The 24,031-nt window shown below is 43.0% G+C and overlaps 1 protein-coding gene across 6 annotated transcripts in view; it reads right to left on the bottom strand.

The window, feature by feature from the left end:
• LOC132914162 (protein tincar) overlaps positions 1-24,031 on the bottom strand; it is a 34,185-nt gene that overhangs the window by 3,060 nt on the left and 7,094 nt on the right. For 2 of the 6 annotated variants that reach the window (XM_060973008.1, XM_060973009.1), the window contains exons 2-13: positions 9,657-9,765; positions 7,668-7,772; positions 7,226-7,502; positions 6,462-6,686; positions 6,189-6,320; positions 4,046-4,948; positions 3,782-3,969; positions 2,888-3,704; positions 2,214-2,409; positions 1,083-1,215; positions 869-919; positions 108-326 (exon numbers count right to left, since the gene is read on the bottom strand). In XM_060973008.1, the coding sequence (XP_060828991.1) occupies positions 108-326; positions 869-919; positions 1,083-1,215; positions 2,214-2,409; positions 2,888-3,704; positions 3,782-3,969; positions 4,046-4,948; positions 6,189-6,320; positions 6,462-6,686; positions 7,226-7,496 (3,135 nt within the window). In that variant the 5' untranslated portion in view covers positions 7,497-7,502; positions 7,668-7,772; positions 9,657-9,765. The remainder of the gene's footprint in view (positions 1-107; positions 327-868; positions 920-1,082; positions 1,216-2,213; positions 2,410-2,887; positions 3,705-3,781; positions 3,970-4,045; positions 4,949-6,188; positions 6,321-6,461; positions 6,687-7,225; positions 7,503-7,667; positions 7,773-9,656; positions 9,766-24,031) is intronic. The other 4 variants (XM_060973012.1, XM_060973011.1, XM_060973010.1 and 1 more) reach the window with 4 other exon arrangements.

Below are 24,031 nucleotides of genomic sequence, written 5' to 3'. Positions count from 1 at the left end.
CGCTCTCTGTATTTAGTTATTTATTTATTTGTCATTTGCTGTCTGGTATTTATTTGGTAGTTTTGTTAGAAGAAAAGTATATTGTGAACGACAAGAGTTGTTAGTACCTGGGTGTTAGTGGTTAGTAACGCCGTGACAACTTCGGTAGTCGGTGCACAAGTTGGAGTCGGAGTCGGAGTCGGAGGTGGCAGTGGAAGTGGTTCCGAAGTGGGATCGGGCAAAGGGTCTGGAGTCAATAGGGGCGAAGGGTCGCCTTCCGAAGGTTGTAGATCGCGATTTGCGCTCGCGTAGTATGTCACTTGGTCGTCGTTCACGCACTCGAGCAGCTGTTGAAACGTTTCATCAACGATTAATTGCCAAGCGAAATGCCAATTAGAAAGTAAGCCTGCAAGAGTCTCATGAATTTATTGGAAATCATACGAATCGAAGAGAAAACACACAAAAGAAAAAAAAAGAGAAAAAAAGGACCATCAGGCGAAGAAAGAAGAGGAGAGGAGCAAACGTGTTTCGATTCCTAGCAAACACATCTTTCGAACCTTTTTTTGCGTAGATACATTTATATGTACAATATAAAATTGGTACTGTTGCTGTTTGGAGATGACAGAGCAGAGTTCGAAAGGATGGGAGGATAAGCGTAAGATCGAACGTGCACTACCGATGCGATCGAATTGCGTAGAAATTTGTGGATGTTAAATCGCTTTTCAAACATTTTCCTCGTCTTATACGAGTCTATGATAACGTATGTTAGTACGCAACCAAAAAAACAAACACACATAGTTAAAGAATGTTAGTATTACTTCGAAGCGTCAACACGAAACGAGAAAACAAACGAACGAAAAAAAAAAAAAAACATTTCTGTACGCCTTACGTTGCCAAACTTAGGTATAACGTCCCTACGAGATATCAGCCACCTTTCCCACTGTCAAAGCAAAAGAAAACTAAGTTAAAAATCGAAGGGGAAACGAACGACGTTACGAGAGTCGGAAGGTACTCGAGCAAAATATTTTCAAGTTAACGAAACGTTCATCGCGAATGAGATCTAACAGAGGAAGAACGATTCGCGACAGAAAATGATGGAATACCTTGTTCTCTTCGGACGTTGAGTCATCTGCTGGGTCCAGAGACGTGATCAGCGGTAATTCTCGTAACGTGGCATAATCTCCATCATCTTCAGGGCCCCCGTCACCGGTGCCTCGTCTGACTTTTCCTTTATTGCTGCAATCCACACACACCACGTCGTAATATGTTACAACGAGGTCATACGAATACTTATCCGTTAGGGTAGACGAGGAAAATACAGATAATGGGGGAAGGGGAGAAAGACAGAGAAGAAGAAAGGAAGGGGATGAAGACAGGAAAAGAGAGAATTGGATAAAGTGGTATCTCTTTTTTGATAGTTTCTAGTTTGATAGTTTCTTGATATGTGGTATGTGGGACGTAAACGTAAGAAATTTTATTCAGTCTCGTGAAAGCGAAAACGAACGACGATTAGGCTTGGTGAACAAATACAGGTGCTAGCAATACGTGATGTTAACTCTTCGAGATTCGACACCTGGTGCGAATTTTATTGAAAATGAAACATCGCTTGTTCGTAAATGCATCGATATCCGATGTAATGTTCAATACGCATAACGTAATAACATAACGTGAGGCAAGGTAACGTGATTGTTATTTCATATGATATTAGTAACGCTTTGTTTTTTTTAAAGAATTCCTGCTAGATAGTGATACGAAATAGGTGTAATAATATAACATTATGATCTCAAAGAGTTAACGAATTTCGATACACTTTAAAAGCACGCAATTTAATAACATTGACAACACGCGTGTGTACGTAAGCACCAGATACGAACACGGTACGATTAAGTGGAAAAAGAATTCAAGGTGAGAAGAGGAGATCGATAGGAAATTACTCGCTTGAATATCGTAAGAGCAACAAACATTATAAAAATACATAGTAGCCAAAGCAGGAGAATTCCACAAAGGGAACGCAGGTTGTGATAAAAAGGCGATGGCAAGTTTTCCGTGATACGGGCCGATTACCGAATTGGAACGATCGATCAGGCGAATCTTCTACAGGAATCTCGAGTGAATATTAGTATAATAACAGGAAGGAGAGAGAGAGTAAATGAAAGTGAAGACGAGCATGAGCACGGGCACGGACACAACGATACATACAGAAAGACATCAAGAGGAGGGAGGAGGGTAGTTACCGCGAGCCTGACGTACTAGGCAGGTCGTTAAAGGTGACCTTGGGTTTCAATTTCTTATTCAGCCAGCCCTTTTCCGTCGTTGGTGCTACGTTTCCGTCGTTCGGCGATCTGGTCGGCGATGGACGTAATTTTGGTCTTAGCCAATAAATCTGTTCGTCGTCGGCTGCAGAGTCGCCGTTTACGGAATCGACGTTTCCTACAATTGCAATAAGATAAAAACGATTATAGCAGACAGTGTCGCGAAATACGCGTCAGATATTTATAAATTCCAGCCGAGGTATCGAAATTATGAACAAATTTCAGGTACAGAATGTTCGAAGCTTATCTTTCGAGTTAGAAACAATATCAGCCGTTAATGTTTTAAACGATAATATACCGTGGAAAGCAAGAAGAGGGTCGTGCTATAAACGGTTCTGTTACACAAGACTATAGCTTGTTCGTCAACTCGACGTATTGTTCTTACGCTAGTGTAATAAAAATTGACTCGAAGACAATTATCAAAAGAAAACGTTTAACAGTAGTATAAGTATATCGCCGACATTGCTGCGACTTTGGACCGAATTAAAACACAAAATATTTACGAGTATTCAAAGATACGAAAAAGTTTCTCGTACGTTCTTACTCGTTTACCGCCTTTCTCCATAATCGCGTTACTCCATAGCGCACTATCTTACCTTGACTGCGTGCTTTCCTTTCGATAGCCGCCTTTTGTATCACGCTCATGATAGCTTTCTTCGGCGACGCGTCGGCAATCGTGTAAGTTCTACCATTCCCAACGACCAGTAACGGCGCGTTAGTTCCGTCCTCGTCGTCTCTAGCTGACAACAGATCCACGTCAGTCACGAGTTTCACCGATCTGGCTGACCTAACGGTAGCTCGACCGATCGTCACTCGCAATTTGAATGTCCAGCGTTGTTTTATCGTGAGAAAGATCCATAAGATTAACCAGAGGAACAAGTGCAGAACAGTAGCGACGACACAAGCTAATATCGCACCGTCCAGACTGCCACGATATACGACGCTGTAGTCGTAGAGCAACGGTGCGCTGCAGATCGCGATCGCCAGGAATACGCACAGAGCGGTGCAGTGAATGAAATATATCCAACCATTGCCACTTCTATTCTCCTTTGACAAGATTATTCGGCGCTCTCGTTCTTGGCTCAAAAACGCCGTAAACCTGTATGTGCAGAAACGCGGAGTTAAAGAAACTTTTGTACGATGAAAGGCAGTTCCATTGAAGAACGAAATAGGGCAGAATGAAAGAAAACAGAGGGGATGGAAAGCGACTTGCCTGCCGTAAGCGTAGAAATACATCACCATGCTGGAACAGAGCACCAGGAGGGAGGAGAGAGCAAACAAGACAAGAGTAACGTGTGGATTTAATAAGAAGTAAGAGTCGCCGAAGATCGTTGATATGCTGCTAGTAGTCGATATCGTGCGATACTGTTGTCGAAGAACTGGTAGCACCTTCAAGGGTCCCATCACTTGAACCTGAAGATATTACAAATTTTAACTCTCCTGTTATTTTTTATTTTTATAAGGGAATTTGTTACAAGAGTGTCTCCTACCTTGTAAAGTACAGACATTCCAATATAGGCTAATAAACTCTGGGCGGAATTGACGATCAACTGGAAGCTAAAAATCGTGGCCAATGGTTTATTGCACGACCAGAACACCGCTGGATATCTCACAGAATACACTCCAAGAGCGATGGCATAATTCAAGTACTCGAGAGTAATAGGTCCGTATGATTCAGCTAACGAAGATACAAGAAGCAAGATTACGACGAATCAGAGAAAGAGAAAACAACTCGAGATTCGATTTTAACTTACCCGCTTGAAACTCAAGATTCAACTTCTCCGGGTGGTCCAAATCAGCCAAACTATTCATCGTTAACGACATACTCTGCGCTGTCATATTCCCAACGCTCTTACCGGGCTTAACGGTCGTCGATGATTTCCCCGTATTCTTCGTTTTCAATTTAGTCCTCGAATTATTGCTTCTAATAATCGACTTCGCAGCGGTAGGTCTTCTAACGGTGTTGCCATACTTCATCGAGCTAGACGTTGAAGATAACGTCGACGGTAACGTTGTTGTTACAGCTGTAGCAGCGGTTGGAACTGCGGTTGCGGTCGTAGTCGCAGCTGTAACCGCTGCCGCTTCGTCTGAGCTTGCAGGCGCTTTGACGCTTCTCGTTGTCGTCGTCGTCGTTGTCGTTGTTATCGTTGCCGTAGTTGTTTCTGCCATAATTCTACTGGTCGTTGCTGTTGTTGTAGTCGGAGAGGCTGCGGACGTTAATCTCGTGGAATTTAGTTTCGATGCTCCATTGACGATGGACGGTGTTCTCGTCGTGTCGTTAATAATTTTTTGCGTCATGGACATCGTAATCTTGTTGGTAGGTAAAGTAGTGCCAACGCTTGAAACTCTTGCATTGGGCACGGGTAGATTGGTACTAGCTGGTGTACGAAACTGACCAAGATGTTCGTTCGTGCTGTCGCGTGGTCGAAATTCCATTGCTGCTGATTTATTAATAACGTCGGTCAATTCCAATTTCGTCGTGACCATGTCGTTGGCTATATTATCGGATTCTTCGTCTGGTGCTAAGGTGACGAAAGGCTGAGGAGTTATGAAGCCCGTTAGGATGCTGAGATTCACGTTTGGATTCATGAAGCTGGACACAACCAGACGATCCCGGTGAGTCACTAGCCAATCGAGGTCCGTACGCCATATTGTTTCTGGAAAATAGGAAGCATCGGGTTATCGATTAAATAGGATTAATCGAGCTGGTATCCGCATTGCGCTCCATTTGGCAATCTCTACAACGAATCGCTTCGGTTATAGTTCACGAGTTTGACGAACGTTTATCGAACGCCCGAATGCTTTACGCGAATTGTAAAATTATAATAAACGATAGACAGAAATTGAGAAATAGCTCGTATGATGCATCTAGGAAACGACACGTGTTTTTAATCCGTTTCTCAAAATATTATCTGTCTCACGAAAGCAAAGAAATCTCCGCTTAGATTTTATTTCTTCAATTACGTTCATAAAGATACGAATTTACATACATGCGCGCAATCTGATAATTTCGTGTTAATCATTAGCCAGTTCCGCCCTGTGGTTTCGTGTTTTTGATCACGGATCGCGTGAATAGATCCCGCAGCCGGCATTACGATAGCGCCAGAAAAAAAAGAGAAGAATTCGAATATCTCGAAGTATGAAATCATCGAGCATAAGATGTTTTTTTTTTTTTTAACGAGGTCGAAGAATACCGTGTACAAGGGTTGAGAATTGATTCGTTCTAAAAAAATGATATATTTTTTCTTTCCTTGGTTAAGTGGCTCAAGGTGGAAGGATTCGAGGAACGAGAAATCCTGTAGCTAGCTGTGTGCACACACCTGGCCGATCAATACACGAACCAGAACGTAGTCAGGACGAAGTTGCCCCGTTACATTCCAAACGCCCCTTTCTCCATGCGCGAATCGTTTTACCCCATAACGATAGCGATCTGAATCCGAAGCGCGATTCATTGATCGCCATCGACTCGATTGAGATGTTTCAAATCGATGGAAACCAAGGCACACGCGAGTGATAGCTTTAAGCTGGAAGATGCACGGTTAAATAATTACGGATGAGATCATTTTGAACGAAGATACGCGTGAAGCTAGTGTGTAGCTTCGGATAGATTTTTAATTAGTTTCTCTCAGATTACTCGAACTGCAAGGTAGTAGAGCATATTCAATCAAGAAGAAACGCGTGTTGGAAAAAAATGGTACTTAGGAAAAGTATCGTTGCCTTCTCCTACGTGAAACAGGAGAGACAACGCGTTATCATCGTTATCCTGAAATATCGTTCGAATCGTATAACCGTCCACAAAAATTAATCACGTTGCTAATGAAAAGCGAAACCATTGAAAACACGCGTCACCGTAATTGCGGAACACGAACAGAAACAGCGATAGGTGTCGGTCGTTACCTTTTGGCAGAAATCCAGCGTGTATCAATCTAGCCTCCATGAGCAGCGAGGGCAGCAGGAAGCACATGGCTGTGCAAAGGTGTACGAAAGCAGCCGTGGGACCTCCGTGTCGCCATAAATTATTCGCCAAACCTGCGAATCGACAGCACGGGAATTGTGTAGCTACAAATGGTTCTGCTTTCCATTCTTCGTCGAGCGAAACATCCCAGCTTGGATGTTTGACGGAGAAGGGGACGTAAACCCGGATGAAAAATACATGACGTGTATACTCACTGTGGTCAGGATTGTTGGTAAGCAAGGATGAAGGCGGGTCGCGTGAACAGGCGCTCAAATGACGACCGAGCTTCACTCCATCGTTCGCCAGGTTGCCTAGCTTTAGGAAGGCCGCGCCAAGCAGAACCGGCAGTAGGACAACCCCGGTTCCGGCTAGCACCAGACACGCGTATAACTCCACCTTCGGCGGTGGAGCGTCCGCCGGCCAAGGTAACGATAAATATGCTGCAAATATAACCAACCAACCTGTCACGTCGAAGGTATACAGTGTCTCGCGAAAGTGTAGTAGAACTAGAAAATTTAGAGATGTTACGTTTCTCTCGTTCGAAAATAAAATAAAGTTGTTTGATTGTCGGAACAGTACGCGTCATGATTAATTCCGATAATCAAAGTTCCAGTATATTTGAACATTATGACGAGAAACTTTCGTGAATATATTACTCGCGTTGCAGGAAACTATTTGGAACTTGATCGATATTGTAACTGGACACGGCTATCGTGATCATATTGGTAAAGTTCGAGACAGAACAGAAATTTCGCGTTAAAATATACCAAAGCTTGGATCGTGTTTCATAGAGCGTAATAATTAAAAAAATCCGTCAACGCCAACTCGAAATTTTGCAGGTTTACGAAAGATTTCCATAAGAGTTGAAATATTTTCGCGAATCGCTGTACGTTACTGCACTACGTACTGCGTTTCTTCCGTGAATTTCATGGAAAGCCAAGTTTCCTCTTTCAATCCGAAAAACGACGATTTCACTTACCGGTAAACCTTTTTACGTATCTCAAGCCGATGTAAGTTTGAAAAGCGACCGCCAAAACGCCGTACCAGACAGACCACAAACTATTCACGTGACCTCGTATACAAGAGCTTCGTCTAGTAGACCTTCGTGGCTTTTTCGCTTTGTTGGTAGTTGTGATACCGCTGGAGTTTACGCTGGACACTATCGGAAGCGGTTTTAATGGCTTTTTGCACTTTGCTTGATTTACCTCGTTATTATTTTCGTAACCCATTAAGCTTCCCGTCATTGACATCTTGTTCTGAAACAGAGACGTTTCGTTCGTTCATCGTCGAACTCTCGAGGGCGGGATATCGCGCGTGAAAAATGGCACGCGTATAATTTTGCAATTTTTCACTTTCGGATTCGGGAATCGAAGTTTCCAGTGGCCGTGAAGTCGAATATCGAACCGATTTGAAATATTTACCGAGTATTCTGCTATGTTTCTAGTGTAGGCGTCTTAATGTTTCGAAGGAGTTAGTTTGGAACAATCGATGCGGAGCTGTGGCATTTTCGGAGGTGACAGCGCCGCCTGAAACGTAAACGGAAAATCGAATTATCCGATAGTCCAATAGCGTGGAATAAAACAAGCGAATTGTCGTCTTGTACGCGACCCGTCAGAACGTATAGCGTGCGATAGAAAACGAGGACGCACGGACGCTGCAGTGATCGAACCGTGAAACTGACCGGACTTATCTACTTATGTTATACCTATGTATACTACGAGGCACACGCACAAAAGTTGCTGCCCGTCAACGTGTATACAAAGCCTGTTGATTCGTTTGTACCTAGCGTCGTGATCTTCCGTTCGAGCTATGTAAGTGGCGAAAGGATGTATCCGAAGAATACGAATATGTCGTTGCTCCGACGTAACTAAATTTTGATATCTACATTTTTCTCGATCGATAAGAATTCAATATAAATCGGAGAATGTTCTAAACGATTAAAAAGTCAGTTTAAGAAGATATTGGATACTTCTTGATAGAAGGCGAGCGATAGAAGTACAAAGACCGAGACGAAGACTTAAACGCGCATTGTGCATAAACGGTATCGTTTGAACGTGGAATAGACGAGAAAGGGGAAACTGACGCGTAGGGTGTGAGCATTGTTCGAAAAGTTGCGGAGAAAATTACGCATCGTGTCTATCCGCGAACAACTCGATGCTTCCCCAATCGTGAAACCGACAATGACGAAGCGCGGGAAGAAGAAAAATGATCGAGCGGCTTAGTGCTTACCGACAATCGCGGTAGCGAGTCGTACAAAAGGGTCGAAACAGAGGAGGACCAGCGTAGCGTGGTAATTCTAGTGCTCTTACGACCACATCTCCCTCTCTCTTTTCCTCTTTTCTCTCCCTATCGACTTTTTTCTTGCACGCTCAGCTTCGTAAAGTCGTTTCTTCTCGTTTCTTTGACGAAAGAAGCCGTTTTTCCGAGATGATTACTTTGCGGAGAAATTCTTTTTTAGTCGGATATTGCTCCTGATCTTTTGCTTTGCCACGGTATTCAAAAGAAGGAAGCGATACCGTGGAGACGGACTCTGAAGAGGCTCGGTGTCGTAACAAAAAGAAACGAGTCTTTTCATTTTCCGTTTGATACGAGGTCGAAGGAGAAACAAAGACGGAAAGAGAGAATCTATTATCGTAGAAGCACAATCGTGCCGTAATCTCACTAGGGTTGACCCACTTGTCGCGAACGATATTCGAACAAGCTGGAATTGGAAATTTCGATGATCGATAGCGCGCTTCTTCCTACGATAAGATTCGTTTCTCTATTTCTTTGCCCGCGTTTTGTTATTCCAGTTGCTTCATCGTAATTTCCTCCCTTTGAAAGTTTCAAATTTTTGTTTCTCCAATTCTGACAAATTGGCAACTAACGTGTTTTCTCTAATTACGCGAGAGAAGTTTCCCCCGAGGGAAAAGCAGGCACGGAAGAACGGAACGTGGACCGATGGTCCGTCGGTGAAGTTGGACAAGACGAATGGTCGTGAGTGCAATGGAAAATCGAACGAACGTTCAGTCACGGTGTAGCGAGAATGAAAAACCGTGTAACTCGTAGATGGACTTTCCTCCAGGGAGAAGGACGAATAAAACGAATTCTGGCTGTTTGTCAAAATTTTCGCGACTACAGCTCTTCGGTACCATTTGGCCAGGCTACTGGCAGAAAGTGATTGTATTTCTCGACGATCGTTTCTAAGCGAAAAACGACGAACGTTCGTGCACCGTGTAAAGAATTAATATACAGCATGAACGTACAATAAGCGTTGAGCGATGACCACGCTGAACATAGAGATTTATCGATATAACGGGGAATTGGCTGTTTAAATATTTTTGCGATGTCGCATCTCGGCGTTGAAATATTTTCGCGAGATACCGTACATACGTAATTGGTTAAACTGTCAAAACGATCGATCTACTCACCGAACGGAGGAGAACAACCGCCGTCGTCGCTGTCGCCGTCACCGTCGTCGTCGCCGTCGTGCTGCTCGTCGAGTTAAGCGACGAGTTGCGCTTTGAACGCTATGCGGATCTGAAATGGAAACCAAAGGTTCTTTCAAGTTTCTATAAACGAACGTACGAATGGATTTTCCAGCCACGCTCGCGAGTCGATTAGCCATTGTCGTTTTCACTGTTGAACAAAGCGATTCGTTGATCGATTATTCTGCCTCGCTGAATTTCGAGCGTATACGAATAGATGAATTTAATCCAATCTGTAGCTACTGTTATTCAAAAATAGTTATATTCGTCCCGTCTCTTGTATCCAATTCTCTCCATTATGATATTTAGAGGGAGGAACAAATTTCTGCTTATTATTATTATTATCGTTATTACTATTATTATTTATATATGGATGACACGTTTTGATACAAAAGAAAAATACAATGATATAAAATGAACAAATAATTGCGATTGTTAATAACAACGGATCGTAAATGGGGCGAAAGTATCGGTGAATTACACAACGCGTTTCTAACATTTTTCTTAAGCACGGGAAACGATTCGCAACGGAAGTCCAATCGACGGGCAAATAAATTAGCAAATGCGATTAATGAGACTGCTAGGAGCGTAATCGCATCCGCATAGAGGTGCGTAGGAAATTAGGAATCTCCTGAAAGATCTGGATGGAGCAACTTAACGAGCTCAAGAACCTCTGGGTAATCGATGCAACGAATATGGTATTAGCTATTTAGGAAAATACGGAATCGCACAGACATTTGCAGATATCGAAACAACGAACACTACCGGGATTGAAATTGCGCGAGTCCTAAGTTTGAACTATCGCGCGGATTATATCATCGTTGGAGTAATTCTGGACAGTAAGGTAGTTGGCAGACACGACTCTTCCCGCTACATATTTTAGCAGCAGCGTCAACAAGCAAAGGGTGGTTTCTCTTAATTAATTTGCATCGGTTAGCAATCTGAAGAGGTCGTTTATCTCGTGGCGAGCATGTTCTCGCGTGTTCCAACGTTACATCGTGCTGTAGCTCGTTATTTCCGTTTCCGGAACGTCTCCGACATTTCGAGACAGCTACTTACGTGGCTGTGTCGGCGAGGACAGTCGGAACACCCTATTAATCCTATATATTCCGTATATCGCCTGGCAACTGATTCGACCTCGTCTGTTGTCCCGCGCTTGCTCTCTGAACTCGTGACTCGTCTTGTTTTGCGATTCAAATTAGTCGAGTTTCTTTTCGCCGTCGGTCGGCCAGTCGTAAACAATATCGAACCGAAACTAAGGTTAACGATGGGTGAAGAACGAGATAGCGAAGAACGTGCGAGAAAGGTCTGTACTCTGTGTTCGCAGGGCATTAGCCCGCGATTGCCGTTTCATGCTCCCGTCAATCAACCGCCTTTCGATCGGTCTCCGCTCTTCCCACCAATTCTATTCGGCCTATCCTCCGTCTGCTCGACCTGCTCTGAACGTCGGGGATACGAACGACTTCATTCATTTTTAATCGACCTGACGCCGTGCATTTTGTCAGAGATATCGGGAGACTGGCGATCATTTGCCAGGATCGGACGAGTTTGACCTCTGAGAGAAGCTGGTTTGAAGTTAACACGATTATATCGATTATATCCAGGCACGATTCGAAAAAAAATTGTCTTTTCCGCTGAAATTATTGCGCGTGAACACGCGCGATGCGGAGACAAGGAGAGGAAAGTTCGTTACGAGACAGCAAGGTATTGGGACGAACAGCGACAAGCACGCCGATCGTCCTTTACGGAATGCAATATCAGCCGAGAACGAGAGAGCCGGTCGTTGGATGAATCCTCGACCTGCATTCGGTCTCGTCGAGGACAATGCATCGAGGTCCCTTTTGTTTGTCGGTCAACACCGAAGGCATCGATGGCAAGAGGAGTAGCTGGCAGGCTGCCAATGGCTAGCTCACCACTGTTGCCTACAGCGTGCGCTTGCACCAGTCAGAGGCATCGACACCTCAATTATCGACGTCGACCGATCTCGCGTTTCAACATCCCCCGAACCGTTCGTATTTCTGCTTGTGTTTGCATTCGTTTTCTCTATTACCCGTTTGCGTTCTCGTCTTTGCTCGTGTTCACGATGCTCTTTCTCTCCGCCTCTCGAGAGAGAAAGGGATAAAACGAGAGGATTAGAAGGAACGCGCAACGAGTCGAAGATGGTAATATTTCAGAGAAAATCGTGTTGGACCGTTGCCAGGGAACATTTGGTCTCTGTAAAATTTCGTCCTATATTCAAATCACGATTTCTTTCGGTGGTTTTTCACGAAGACTAAAAAGACACTCCGCCGACTTTCGCGAAAGTAGATTCAGCGTCCAAATTAACCCATTCATGTCGAACGAACGGCATTTCTTTCTATTATCTTTTTTATCTCGTTATCTGCGCGTGCTTCGTAATATATTCTTTCCGATCATCGTCATCGAACATGAACGCGATCTTTCGACGACCTATACGTAGACAGAGCACGCTCGTTGGAAAATGGAAAGCACGAAATCGCGATCGACGATCGATTTTTTTCACCTTCACGTTCGATTTAATCGCGAAACATTCACCGCTGAAAGTACGAGACGAAGTGTAAAAAAACAAAACTCGATACAGGTATTTCGCGTGCGGTTCACTCTGTCGTGCACGTCAGACCTTTCAAAAAGGTCAAGTACGAAATATACTACGATAGTTGGTAGTAAGTTGGCTATTTACGTACGAAGGGTGACATCTCTGGTTACGCATCGTGTACGTCGGCAATTTCCATATGCAGCTCCGTTTTTCCTTTCGTTTTATTTGAAACAGCACCGAAATAGCTGGATACGCATGGCACGATATAAACTATAGGCTATAGACGCTCGCGCGACCGTAAATTCCTGCCGAATTACGTTGCTGGGCTGGGTTCACGAGACGACTGAGAAAAGCCGAGGTCGACGATGCATCGTAATCGTAATCGTCGACGCGTCTATTATCGTACGAAGCAGCCACGATCGTTATCGGAAATCTACGGTTCCCCTCTCGCCACTATTTCATCGATTTCATACAAAAAGCTCAGACGTTGAATGGAATAGTCCTAGCCTGCCTATAGCGTTTTTTCCCCTATTGTTCTCCGTTACTGTTACATAATTAGGCTGCAGATTTTTATACGTTTGTGAGAAATTTAAAGATGCGAAAGTACACAAGCTCGAAAATAGCTAAAAACTACAGAGCTACGTAATGTGGAAAAACGTATTAGGTATCCAAAGTATAGTATCCTTTGCGATATCTAATAAATAAAACAATTTTCTATCCAAGTTGCAGGCGTTTAATTATATTCGTAGAAATATGAACGTCCATAAGAAGTATTCGTAACGCGATAACGATATCTTCTTCGTTGTGGTAATTACTTTGAAAGCGGATGACGGTAAATTATCGGGGAGATGAGATCTAATCTGAAAGCGAATTTCGAAAGATGTGTTCAGAAATAGAAGAAAGCGGCAGGCACCGTATGTTTTTCTTCGAAGAACGTCGATATTCCCGCATTCTCTCTCCGGTGTCTTAAATTAAGCATGCACTTCGAATTTAACGCAGCGAAGCGAATAACAGGGAAACGGCGTCACGTTCGCTGACTCCATAGCCGACAACGACGTTGTTCGTCGTGGAGAACACGACGACAACGACAACGCGACGACGCTTCCTCGAATACGAAATCCTTCCTGTAGACGAGTATGGAGTATGGAGTATGGAGTTGCAAGTTGGTCACGAGTTTACTTTACGCGGAAATTTCTAAAGCACGTTCGATTGCGGCACCGATCGATGCTCGCTCGCAACAAAGAAACAACGAACAGGACGAAGCGAGCGTGTTGCTGGCGCGATCCGCACGAACCTCAACCGGAAATCGATTTTCTATCGAAACGTCTACGTTTCAATGCTTCGTGCCTAGCGTAAATGTTGCCATCCTCGTCTCGCGGCTTCGAAAAACTTGATTTCCTGCGTGTCATTCGTTACTCTCTGTCGATATAGCCGTAATACGCGTTCATCTACGCCCTCGTAACAACGCGTTTCATACGCAGCCGAGATGAATTTTCTTTGTACGCGCGTATCCATCGGCGATTGATTTTCCGAGATCGATCACAGCGAACGTTCGAGAGGCATACGACGATAAATAGTACGAGAACCGAGCTAGAAAAAAGAAGGGAGACGTATTCGACGTTTTTCTAAATCTGTAGCTGTTTGATCCGACGAGGTATAGAACGATAAACGAATAACAACGGAGGAGGATCTGTGAACGAAAAGCGAGTGCGTTTTACAAGCAGAGCTATTTCTAGATGGGGAAGGTTCAACGGAATCGATGTTGAAATTACGTTCAGGTTTTGGTGCGTACAACCCCATTCATAAGTATGTTAGGCACTAAAGAGGAGATATTTTGGAGAAATTGGTACAATAAGTTATTATATCTTTTTCTCAGCGTTACTACGTCGTTTGAAACGATAAACTGTAAAGAAATTAATATATTCGATGCTACGATATGATAATATTACCGATCGTACGTGTAACCGAGTTTAATCGAATCATGATTTTGGTCAAACTTCTCAAACTCGGTATCGATCGGAATCTTCCATCGAATTAATATTTTTTCAATGAAATACCGACTAGAACATCGTGGAGTCAACCTCTGTGACTATTTCCTAGCTTTTCCAATTGATTTCCGCCAACTTTTGTTGTACAATCGCGATTGTTATCTCACGGAATCCAAAACATCGATCGATCAACCTAAAAAAGCAAAGGTTCGTCGAAATCTGGGACGACCGATCGTAGGTGGAGCGGCGTAATAATTTATGAACGGGAGTGTACGCTCTCGACTTCCGGCGTACGCGTAACGAATGCTCGGAGGAAAGATTTTTAGCATCGGCTCTAGTTCCGAAGACGAAAGGATAAACGGGCTAAAATCGTTGGGTGCAGGTGCTTCCGCAACGGTACGGGAAACGCAGCTGCCCGGAATGTTTCTTCGCGTCGCTTCTGCTCGGCTTTCCCCGGTAAATCGATAGAACGAGGTCGACCGGAGCTCGGAGGACCGCGATTCTTTTTCTCCTTGGCTCCACGCGAAACCGGATGAAATCGGAGCCTTCGATTCGAGAAAACGAGTACCAACGAACGTCGAAATTTTCTTTCTGAACTAAGAAGACCGAACTACAACACCGAGTGATAATTGCATCGCCCTCTTTCTCCAACCTAACCTCACCCTGTTACATCCGAATGGGTGGAACGCTTTGTCATGACAAATCGAATCGACGCGATCCGGTTCGTCTCGATGACTCATCGCTCTCTTCCTTTACCCCTCAAGACATTCCGAAAGAAGAAAGTTTCCCAGTTTTCCGCGGGGTTCCATCGATGACTCACCCTCGAGATTCACCCTCGATTCGACGTTTCAACCAATCGCCCCTACCACGGGACAAGCGAAATTGCCTTAGGATGCTGTTACAGCGAAAGCTTGTCGTACGAATTTTCAAATTCGTCGACGTCGGTTTGACGTACACCGCAAGTACGTATCTTTAACTCGTTAACCAGAGAAGACGAATTAATCGATCGAGCAAATATTCAATCGCTGGGTCGTTACGATTCTTTCATCGTCTCATTTCTTAGTTTCTCATCGAAATTGCGATATCGAGAAAACTTAAGCGACGTTATAGCCAGAAATAGTACGGGTTGAATTGTCGAAAAAGATCGACTTAGTCGATCGTGAGATAAAAAGGAAATATAATTGTTCCATGTTGTTTTTCAACTTTTAAAAAATTTTTCAGATCGAGCCTTTGATTTTTGAATGAAAGTGACGATGATTAGCGACCAACGAGCAAAGTATCATCCATCCTTCGTCCCTTTTGTCGCTCTCCCTTCTGACAGTCACCGGATCTCCTTCTCTCCCTCCAACGTTTTATTCCTTCTTGCCGCACACCTCCCATGGCATCCCATTCAATCAATATCCGATGCCGCACACACACACACACACACTGCTAAACATCGGGATCTAAACCCTCATTTGCACCGAGAATTTCGGCAAGGTCCATTCTCACGCGATCATTACGCGATTAACGATCGATCGTAACGACGTGTGCGAATAAAAAGGTGATACAGAGGTGTAACTAATGTACACGTTTTTCTCGGTATTGCTCGAAATACATTTTTCTTACGTTACAAAGCGTACACGCGAGATAAGGTAAAAATAATAACTTAGTTAGTTGGTTAATCTACAGAAAAAAAAAAAAAGAAAAAAGAAAAATGCTGCTACTATAGTGATATCGATAAAAACACAATATAAGTATAAACGATGCATGAATATCGCGTTAAAAGCGGATCTACTTTGGAAAATGTAATTTGCAGCTTATCGAACGACTAAATAAACGTCCTAAAATCGACGAGATCCTTCGTGAGACTATTCGCGAACGTGCTAAGACAACACGGGCTTACAGTTGTAGAATATCGACAACGGTTGCAGAGTATGATAGATATCCGACGTAATATAGTTTGGAGTAATATAGACGCAACAGAGACTGCAATGGTGACGAGAGCATCGATGTTATTCGATAACGAAAGTAGGTACGCAGTCCATGTCAGTCTTCCTGACAGTCTTGCTTAGCTTACGATCGACTGTGACGCGGCAATTATCGTGAATTTCGCCGTGGCTCGGTAGGGGGTTGCCAGTCAGAATAATTTGAAAGGTAAGCGATAGGGCAGCGCGTATACGTGCTCCGTTGCAGCAGGCGGAGCAGACGTATTCGACTCACGGAGTCATAAATTTGAAATTGGAGGAACTGGGAAATAGAATTTCGTACAAATATCGTTTAATCTCGCGGATGTTATGACTGGCCCGACAGATACATGCCAGATCTTTTTATAAATATTTTCGAAGAGAACAGCTCTCCGGCCAACAACTGCAACAGAGTTGGCGCGAATATCAACATCCCTGACTGGTATTTTTACGATATCCGTTTGCCATATCTGTTCGACAGAATGTAATACACGTTCGTTGTTACAATTGCCTCGCGTAATTCCGATCGATGGAGTAGCCACGACAAACAAGGTTCGTCGCTCTTCGACGGATTAGATCGGACATCCAGCCTGATCGTGACTTCCTTTATGGATTAATATGCTCCGGGAATATTAATGGCTTTACGAACGTAATTAGTTTTGTGGCGAAGGGATCGGATTCGATCAGTTTCATCCATTCATCCAGCCGTTTCCGCAAAAGACGGTCGCCTACCGAAAGGGGAGAATTATCGAAACGCCATGGAAATGCGAGGGTTACGAGAATTAGCATTGCCTATCGAAAGTGCGAATAGCTATTTAAACGTTTGAACAAGCGATAGTTCTGATATATCGATCGCTCTCTGCGTTTTTCTTATCGGCTCTTTCGGTCGACCGAAACCGAGAAAAATTAAGTCTCGACGGTTCGAGGGACGTGCGACATTTTATCGCCAGTGACTCATAAATTAAATTCAATGGGTTAAATTCAAAAGCTGTCCGTGCTACGGCTACAGAAAGTATCGGAACAATGGAGTTCTCTCCATTTTCTCTTTCTACGCGTATATATATTTCATTTCCATAGTATCAAAGTTTCGCACGGAACATCACGTTGTCGTTATCGTTATCGTTATCCTTATCGTTATCGTGCGTCACGTTAAAATACTACCTTTGAACTACCAAAAAATAATCATCAAAACCGGAAGATCTACGAAATTGTACTTGTCGTATTTTTCCTCTGCGATTCTCCTATGCTAAAGGTAAAAGGAATCGAACGAAATGAAACGTGGAGTTCAGTTAGGAGGATTAACGAGCGACGTGATGCGAGGGCACGCACGTTTTCTCGCCTTGACCGTGTCTGCGATTAAACGAGAGCACGTGCATAAGTACGAATGTATAGAATTCGAAGCAGCGCGAAACACTCGTTGCTTCGTTCCCGTATAACTTGGTTTCCGGGCGTGCTGAACAGCTCCCAAATACGATTAGCGCAGGCTTTACGAAACTTGACGCGCTTGTGAATCCCGTCAGGGGGATGTTATATTTGGTTACGGCGCGTTGCTTTCGTGTCCATCGAATTCGACTAAAGAAAACAAAGTTTGCGTACCGCGCGGCTTTAATTTTCACCATCTGTTTCCTTTGTCTTCCACCCTTTGGTCCTACCTTTCTCCATGAACCGTTATCTTACGATGTTTTATCACGTCACCCGCCATACTCTACCCTATTCTCTATTTTCTTATCGTTTTCTTCTTCCCTATAGTACACTTCCGTACAACGATCGAATGAGACGTAACGGATATAGATAAAAACACAAAACTACATGAATCAACCTACGCATCGGTAAACGAAGGAATAAAACCGAGTTAGCCGCGCGTGTATACAAAATATCTCGAATTTTATCCCATGTAATTGAATAGTTTCTCCAGCTATGAAAAACGCGTTTCTTTTACTTTTTCTTTCGCTCGGCCCCTTCTCTTCAAGGTTTTCAAACGATCGTCCCTTACTCGCGTTCATAGTAATCTCGGATAAAATCCCAAGTGATTGCCTTCCGTTTTCTACAGTCCGACCAAACAAGAAAAGCTGCATATAAGCTCTGCTTTTCCTGTATGTGTGTGTGTGTCGCTGGAACTGAAAAGTCGTAGCAAATATTGGTGTCGACCGAAAGGAAAACCACGGAGGAACGAAGGGAACGGATACTAGCAGTTTGTAATCCGGATAGAATGATAAACCAAATAGATCGCGATACGGAAAAGAAGAAAATATTAGACGGTGAATGTCGCCGGTCGTGTCTACCAATTTGTACTCAGAATGCGGTGATCTTCGTACTTTTCCGTTATCGTTATCCGATGCATCGCAACGATCAGCTCGTTATGGTTCATATCGTTAAGAAAAGGTTTAAAATAAAAAGATGGTAATACGACAAAGGTGAAAGGAAATAGGATATTATTCTTATCGCCCCTTATAATTGCAAGCTAAGGGATAAACAACAGCTGCAAGATATAAGCGGGGACTCGACGTGTATCGTATATCGTGAATCTACGAGATGCGGCAATCATTGCTGTCGTTATAGAGATACGCAGGAAGAAGTATCTCGAGATATCGTTTTCATTAAATCGTAGGAAAGAAAGGAGAGAAAATTGGAATATTTAAAACTCTTTACTACGAATGTCGCGTTGCTTTTTAGTAATCCGTGAAAAAATTTCCTTTGAACGCGATTAAAGAGGATTCGATGAACGAAAAGTCGATGCGGCGGTCGGTCGCGTTTTCAATTTTCACGTTACGGGGCAAACGATTTTTAACACACTACCATTATCGTTGGCTTTGACGTGGCTGTTAAACGCGCAAAGAGAGTATATTTCGCCAAATTTTAATGTTCCCGTAAAAGATCGTCCGTGCTGTTTTATACGACATATATACACACAGGCGGTAAATTAATTCGTGAAATAAAATACGCAGAGGCTGGAAACCGAACCGGCACGGCCGCTAGCCGAAGGGAAATTTGATTGATAGGAACTGAAACGACCATCGGAAAAGCACTTTAGATAATTGGATACTGTTAAATCTCATTAGGTAAACCGAACAAGTACATAGTTACTTGTGTACATGGCGACAGCTTGATACCGTGCACATAGGTTCGGTAAATTCCGGCGCGATATTATCGTATAGAGAAACAAAGACGTCGATGGTTAATTTCTGATACTAAAAAGCCACTGGGTCGATCGTATCTCCAACGTAGACACCAACGACCGCGATGGTCTTGTACGTTCTATAAAAGCATTACTTTCGTTAAAGTAATAGAAATAAAAATATTTTATATATAAATATACTATAAAGTAAAAATAGTCGTATTTGTTGAGGTTACCTGATAGAGGACCGCGTGGATGAACGTGCAATAGGAATATATTTAAGTACGTATAAATTTACTTAAAATTCCGTATAAGAATTGATCTCGTAAATAATCTACTAAATAAAAAAAAGGTAGGTATAAGTATTGGCAGCGTTACATTGCAACAGAGCTCCGAAACCATGGGTCTATGGGTTATTTATATAATTACGAAAACTGGTCTGCCTATACCCCGCTGCACCATCTGTGCAAGGCATGTTCCTAAAAAGGCTATGCGGCTGAGAGGCCCTTGAAATTGATTTAGTGCTAAACAATACCTAATGGCTTCGAGGACTAAGAGAACTAAATACTAGAGCAGATATTGAGTTTTCCTAAAAGTGAGAAATCACTTCAACAATATTTATTTAACAGATTGGAGATGCATTATATTGCAAGAATATTCTCTGACATAAGAAAACAAATATTGTATTCGTATTCGTTATTATTTATATAATTATTTACTTGGTATAGCAAACGCGTGAAGTCCCTTTCCAACTCCAACCCAAGAAATCGACCGAGATCATTTCGCGTTATGCTAATATGTTATAAGCACTTTATTTTGCTTCTGTCGCTATAAAATACGGTAACTTCGAGGTGAAACTTGGTGCAGTTTTATTTTAATAAAAATAACCTTACGCTGTGGCGAATGATTCTACTCGAAAATATAACTTTGATACAAAGAATTCGGTAAATCGTACATGGAAATACATTGTTGTCGAAGCACCGCGATAAAGCGATGGTTTGGAAAAATTCGTTCGGGGACAGCCGGTCAACGGTCGATACCTTTAACCGGATGTTTCGAGCGAGCATTGCAGGGTTAAACGATGGTAACGAGTCACTTGGTACAGGAGTGGGTGTTGTGTCACGCTCGTAGGGTGATATTAAATACGGGAGTATCGAGTTGCGAACAAGTCGAGCGTGAACGGCGCAAGTAAATGGATCCATGTACGATGTGTACTCGTGAAAATCGGCAGTGCTTACGGCGGCTGTTACACCAACCAAAGAGAGAGACTCGTGATCGAAGTTACACTTTGTCGAACCGACATTGTAATTTCTAATCGCACAGACGTAGCTACTTTCATTTTAAAAGCTCGTAGATTCGTGCGAATTTCGTCTTGTTCTTTACGTTTAGTTTTCCATTTAATCTCGATTCAAGGCTATTGGCTTTTTCTATTTGCATACAAATCTAACTTTGATCTAATTTGTAAGGCGCCCTTAAAAAAAATAAAAGTACGAATGCAGTCATTGCTTGATCTAATAATTACGAATTAATTTGGACTCGGTGTATCTGGCGTATGGTCGCTAGACGGCGGATTTTTATGCATTTATAGGAAATTTGAAAGCGCAAAATTTTACAAAATGCACATAACACGGAAAAATATATGAAATATTCGTAGAGTGCTTTGTATAATATTCGGCGGATAAAACGATTTTTTACCGATGTTCTACTTTCTAACTGTATTCTTCAAAATATGACAAAATTTCCGCCGTTTAATTCTCATTAACCAGGAATTCTTAAGTTAACCGGGAAAGGAGCTGAAAGACATAAAATCTTAAATGGAAATTACAAGGTTTCCCGTTGAGAAATCGAGTTTCAGGAAATGGAGTCGAGAAAATGAAAGGAAAATTAATTCGTTCGAGCGAATGGATGATAAATACTCTGGCCCCTTGACCCATATTCTTCACACCACTGTCAAGTTCCTATACCGATTGTATTACAGTGTCGGAGCTGATTGCACCATCGCACGCGTAGTAACCGCCTTCTACGGTATACTCAAGCGTCTACGTTTTCAATTTCGCGCGATTAGAAAATCATTGCAACCCCTCGTTACAAATTACATTACGATAGAATAATTAACATCGCGTGTAATGTTACATCAAGGGGTTACGCCACCCTTATAATAGTTCCAGGTATTTCTTAATTTTCTCCACGTTTCAGGCGTGTAGAACAGCGTGTCGAAATGGTTTGTCAACATTCAAGTTGCCGACAAAGTTCAGGGATAAATACGTCAGATATTTTATGAAATTTTAGGAGGAGAAAAATGAAATTAAGAATCCGACGATCATAAAAAATCTACTTTACGACAAGTTACGAATTTAAATACAGAGAAAGTAAAGTTTCGTGGCGATCGAAGGACTTTCTCGAACCGTGGAAGAACGATAATTCGTGTGAGCGATCGTCGTGTCGCTTATGTATATCGTCGGCTATTCTCTAATCTTTAAACAGCGTAGAGACTTTTTGCTACGTATATCGACCGGTTAGAAATAACTTTACAGGTCAATACGCAGCTTTTCGCGTTATCCGTTAATCGTTAAGCGACTCGTAGTTCGACGAAGGTTCGACAACACGCCGTGAATCGTACGGATGTATAAACGCCTTGTTCTTTTTGTCTCCATCTCGTTCCCAGTTTCGTGGAACATTTTTGGAATAATTAGCCAATGTAAAGCGGAATATTCTAGTTTAGGACCAAGCACCTTTGTCAAAAGAACGAGAAAATAATGAACGAAGGAAAGAAGAATCGCTAGGAACGAGGGACTGCTTAGACAAAAAGGTACACAGACTGGAAGGGAGGCAGGCCGACGAACAGGTCGTCGAGCTACCAAGAGAGCAAAACCAGCGTGGCATTCTGATGCACAATAAGTGTTGGGTTACGATAAACTGGCCAGAAACAATGGAGGTTGTCGGAGCAATGTGCTCCAAACTGTGCAGCCAAGCTTCGACTATCGTGTTACTAGCGTATATACCAGGCGAGTTGCGACGATCACATGGCAAGAAGGTTGCCAAAGGATCGAGAACGAGAACCGTGGCCTGTTTGGTTGCTTGGCGACAACGATGTTGCTTGCTGCGCGATATTACCTAGTCCAATTTTTCACGTATCGTCCCTGAAGATAGCCCGCATAACAAGATGCATCATAAACGATTATACGAGCGAGAGTATGATGGAATAGCATCGACGAACGAAACAGATGTTCGACCGTATTCGTGGAATAACGCGTCAACGAGAGTTGTAAAGTCTCGTCTCGATACGGTAATCGCCTGTTTCGGTTAAGATAATAGAGGTGGTTCGAATGATTTTAACTTTGAGTTAACAATTTAAACATAACGATTTACTTTCAACGACTTTCGAAGACTAAAAGCGTCGATAGCAAGGAAAGTTCGGTGACGATAACGTCGAGAAGGAAAACTAACGATGGGCGTGTCTAAAGCACGAGACAAGCGGATTCGTTGATTACAATTTTCGGTAGAGAAGCGGTAAGAAGCGAGAGAATAGGTAAGGATAAGTGCTGGCCTACCAAAGGTCGCTCGCTGGTGAAATCGACCTTCGAACCTTGTATCTGGGAAAAGTCGCTTATCTCGTGTTTTACCTCAACGAACAATAACCCCAAGTAGTGTCTCAATTTTAAGGACGCATCGTAGAAATTTAGGGTTTCGACAGTTAGCTGACAAACAACCAAGAAAAACTAAATCTTAGGACGCCAATAGATTTTATCGCTGTAAAGAGGATTTTAGACGCGGCGATAACGGTTCCTTGGGATCGTTCCGAGCAAATATGTTTGAACAGCTGTTAGCCATCTTGATCGAAGGATGGAGATTAGAATACGTGGTTGGGTGACGGGACGTGATAGCAGGCAACAGAAAATTCTTAGGTTTTAAAGATATTGAGGTTATTAGATGTGCAAACAGAGCAACACGTGGATAAATTGTAAAGTAGAAAATATATTTTTGTGGCGGCACTCGACATTAATTAGCGTCGGACGACGGCAACGCAGTGGTTAGCGCCTTAGGTTACGGACCTGGGTTCGAATCCCGGCGACCGGAGTCCAATTTTCTTTCGCGGCATCAAAAATGAGAAGAAAATACAGCAGTACCTCAGCGGAGCGACATCTACACCCGCTGTTAGCGGTAGCACTATCACCACAACTATACGGTCCCAAACAACTACAAACAGCTATCCGTTTCATTTTAATAGAGAAGTGTAAATACAAATAGGAATATAATTTGAGCTGGTCCAGATGTTACCCTGTGACTGAAAGCCGCGAAGCCGTCGTCACCTGTCTTACTGTTTATGGTCCGCCTTCGTCCCAATCTTTTGTCTATACGCAGTCGATGGCTTCGATGCTTGAGAAAACTAAAAGGCCAGATGTGTAGAGTTTTCTTAGAAGCGGTGTTGATCGTTTCGACAAAAGACACAGTGAGAACTTGGCGGGAATATTATCCTGCTTTGTATTTGCAATAGAAGTTAGGTTTTCGAGAAGTTCTATAAAGCTTCGCCGTCTGTAAAATTGGGAAACTGGCCGTAAATGGGGGCTCGCATCCGTCTTTCTCTACCTAACGCACGAACCCTTTTCTTTCGCTTTCTCTGTTTTACCGCTAACTTCCTCGCTTCTCTCTCTTTCTAGCCCCACTCCTCTTTAACTACTTTTCTCTTGCCTTGCTTTGTTGCTGCTCCATTCTCC

Source organism: Bombus pascuorum, chromosome 14, assembly GCF_905332965.1.
Source record: "Bombus pascuorum chromosome 14, iyBomPasc1.1, whole genome shotgun sequence".
NCBI classification, from domain to species: Eukaryota; Metazoa; Arthropoda; class Insecta; order Hymenoptera; family Apidae; genus Bombus; species Bombus pascuorum.
The sequence above is the reverse complement of the archived record's forward strand: the minus strand, read 5'-3'. Positions and strand labels throughout refer to the sequence as shown.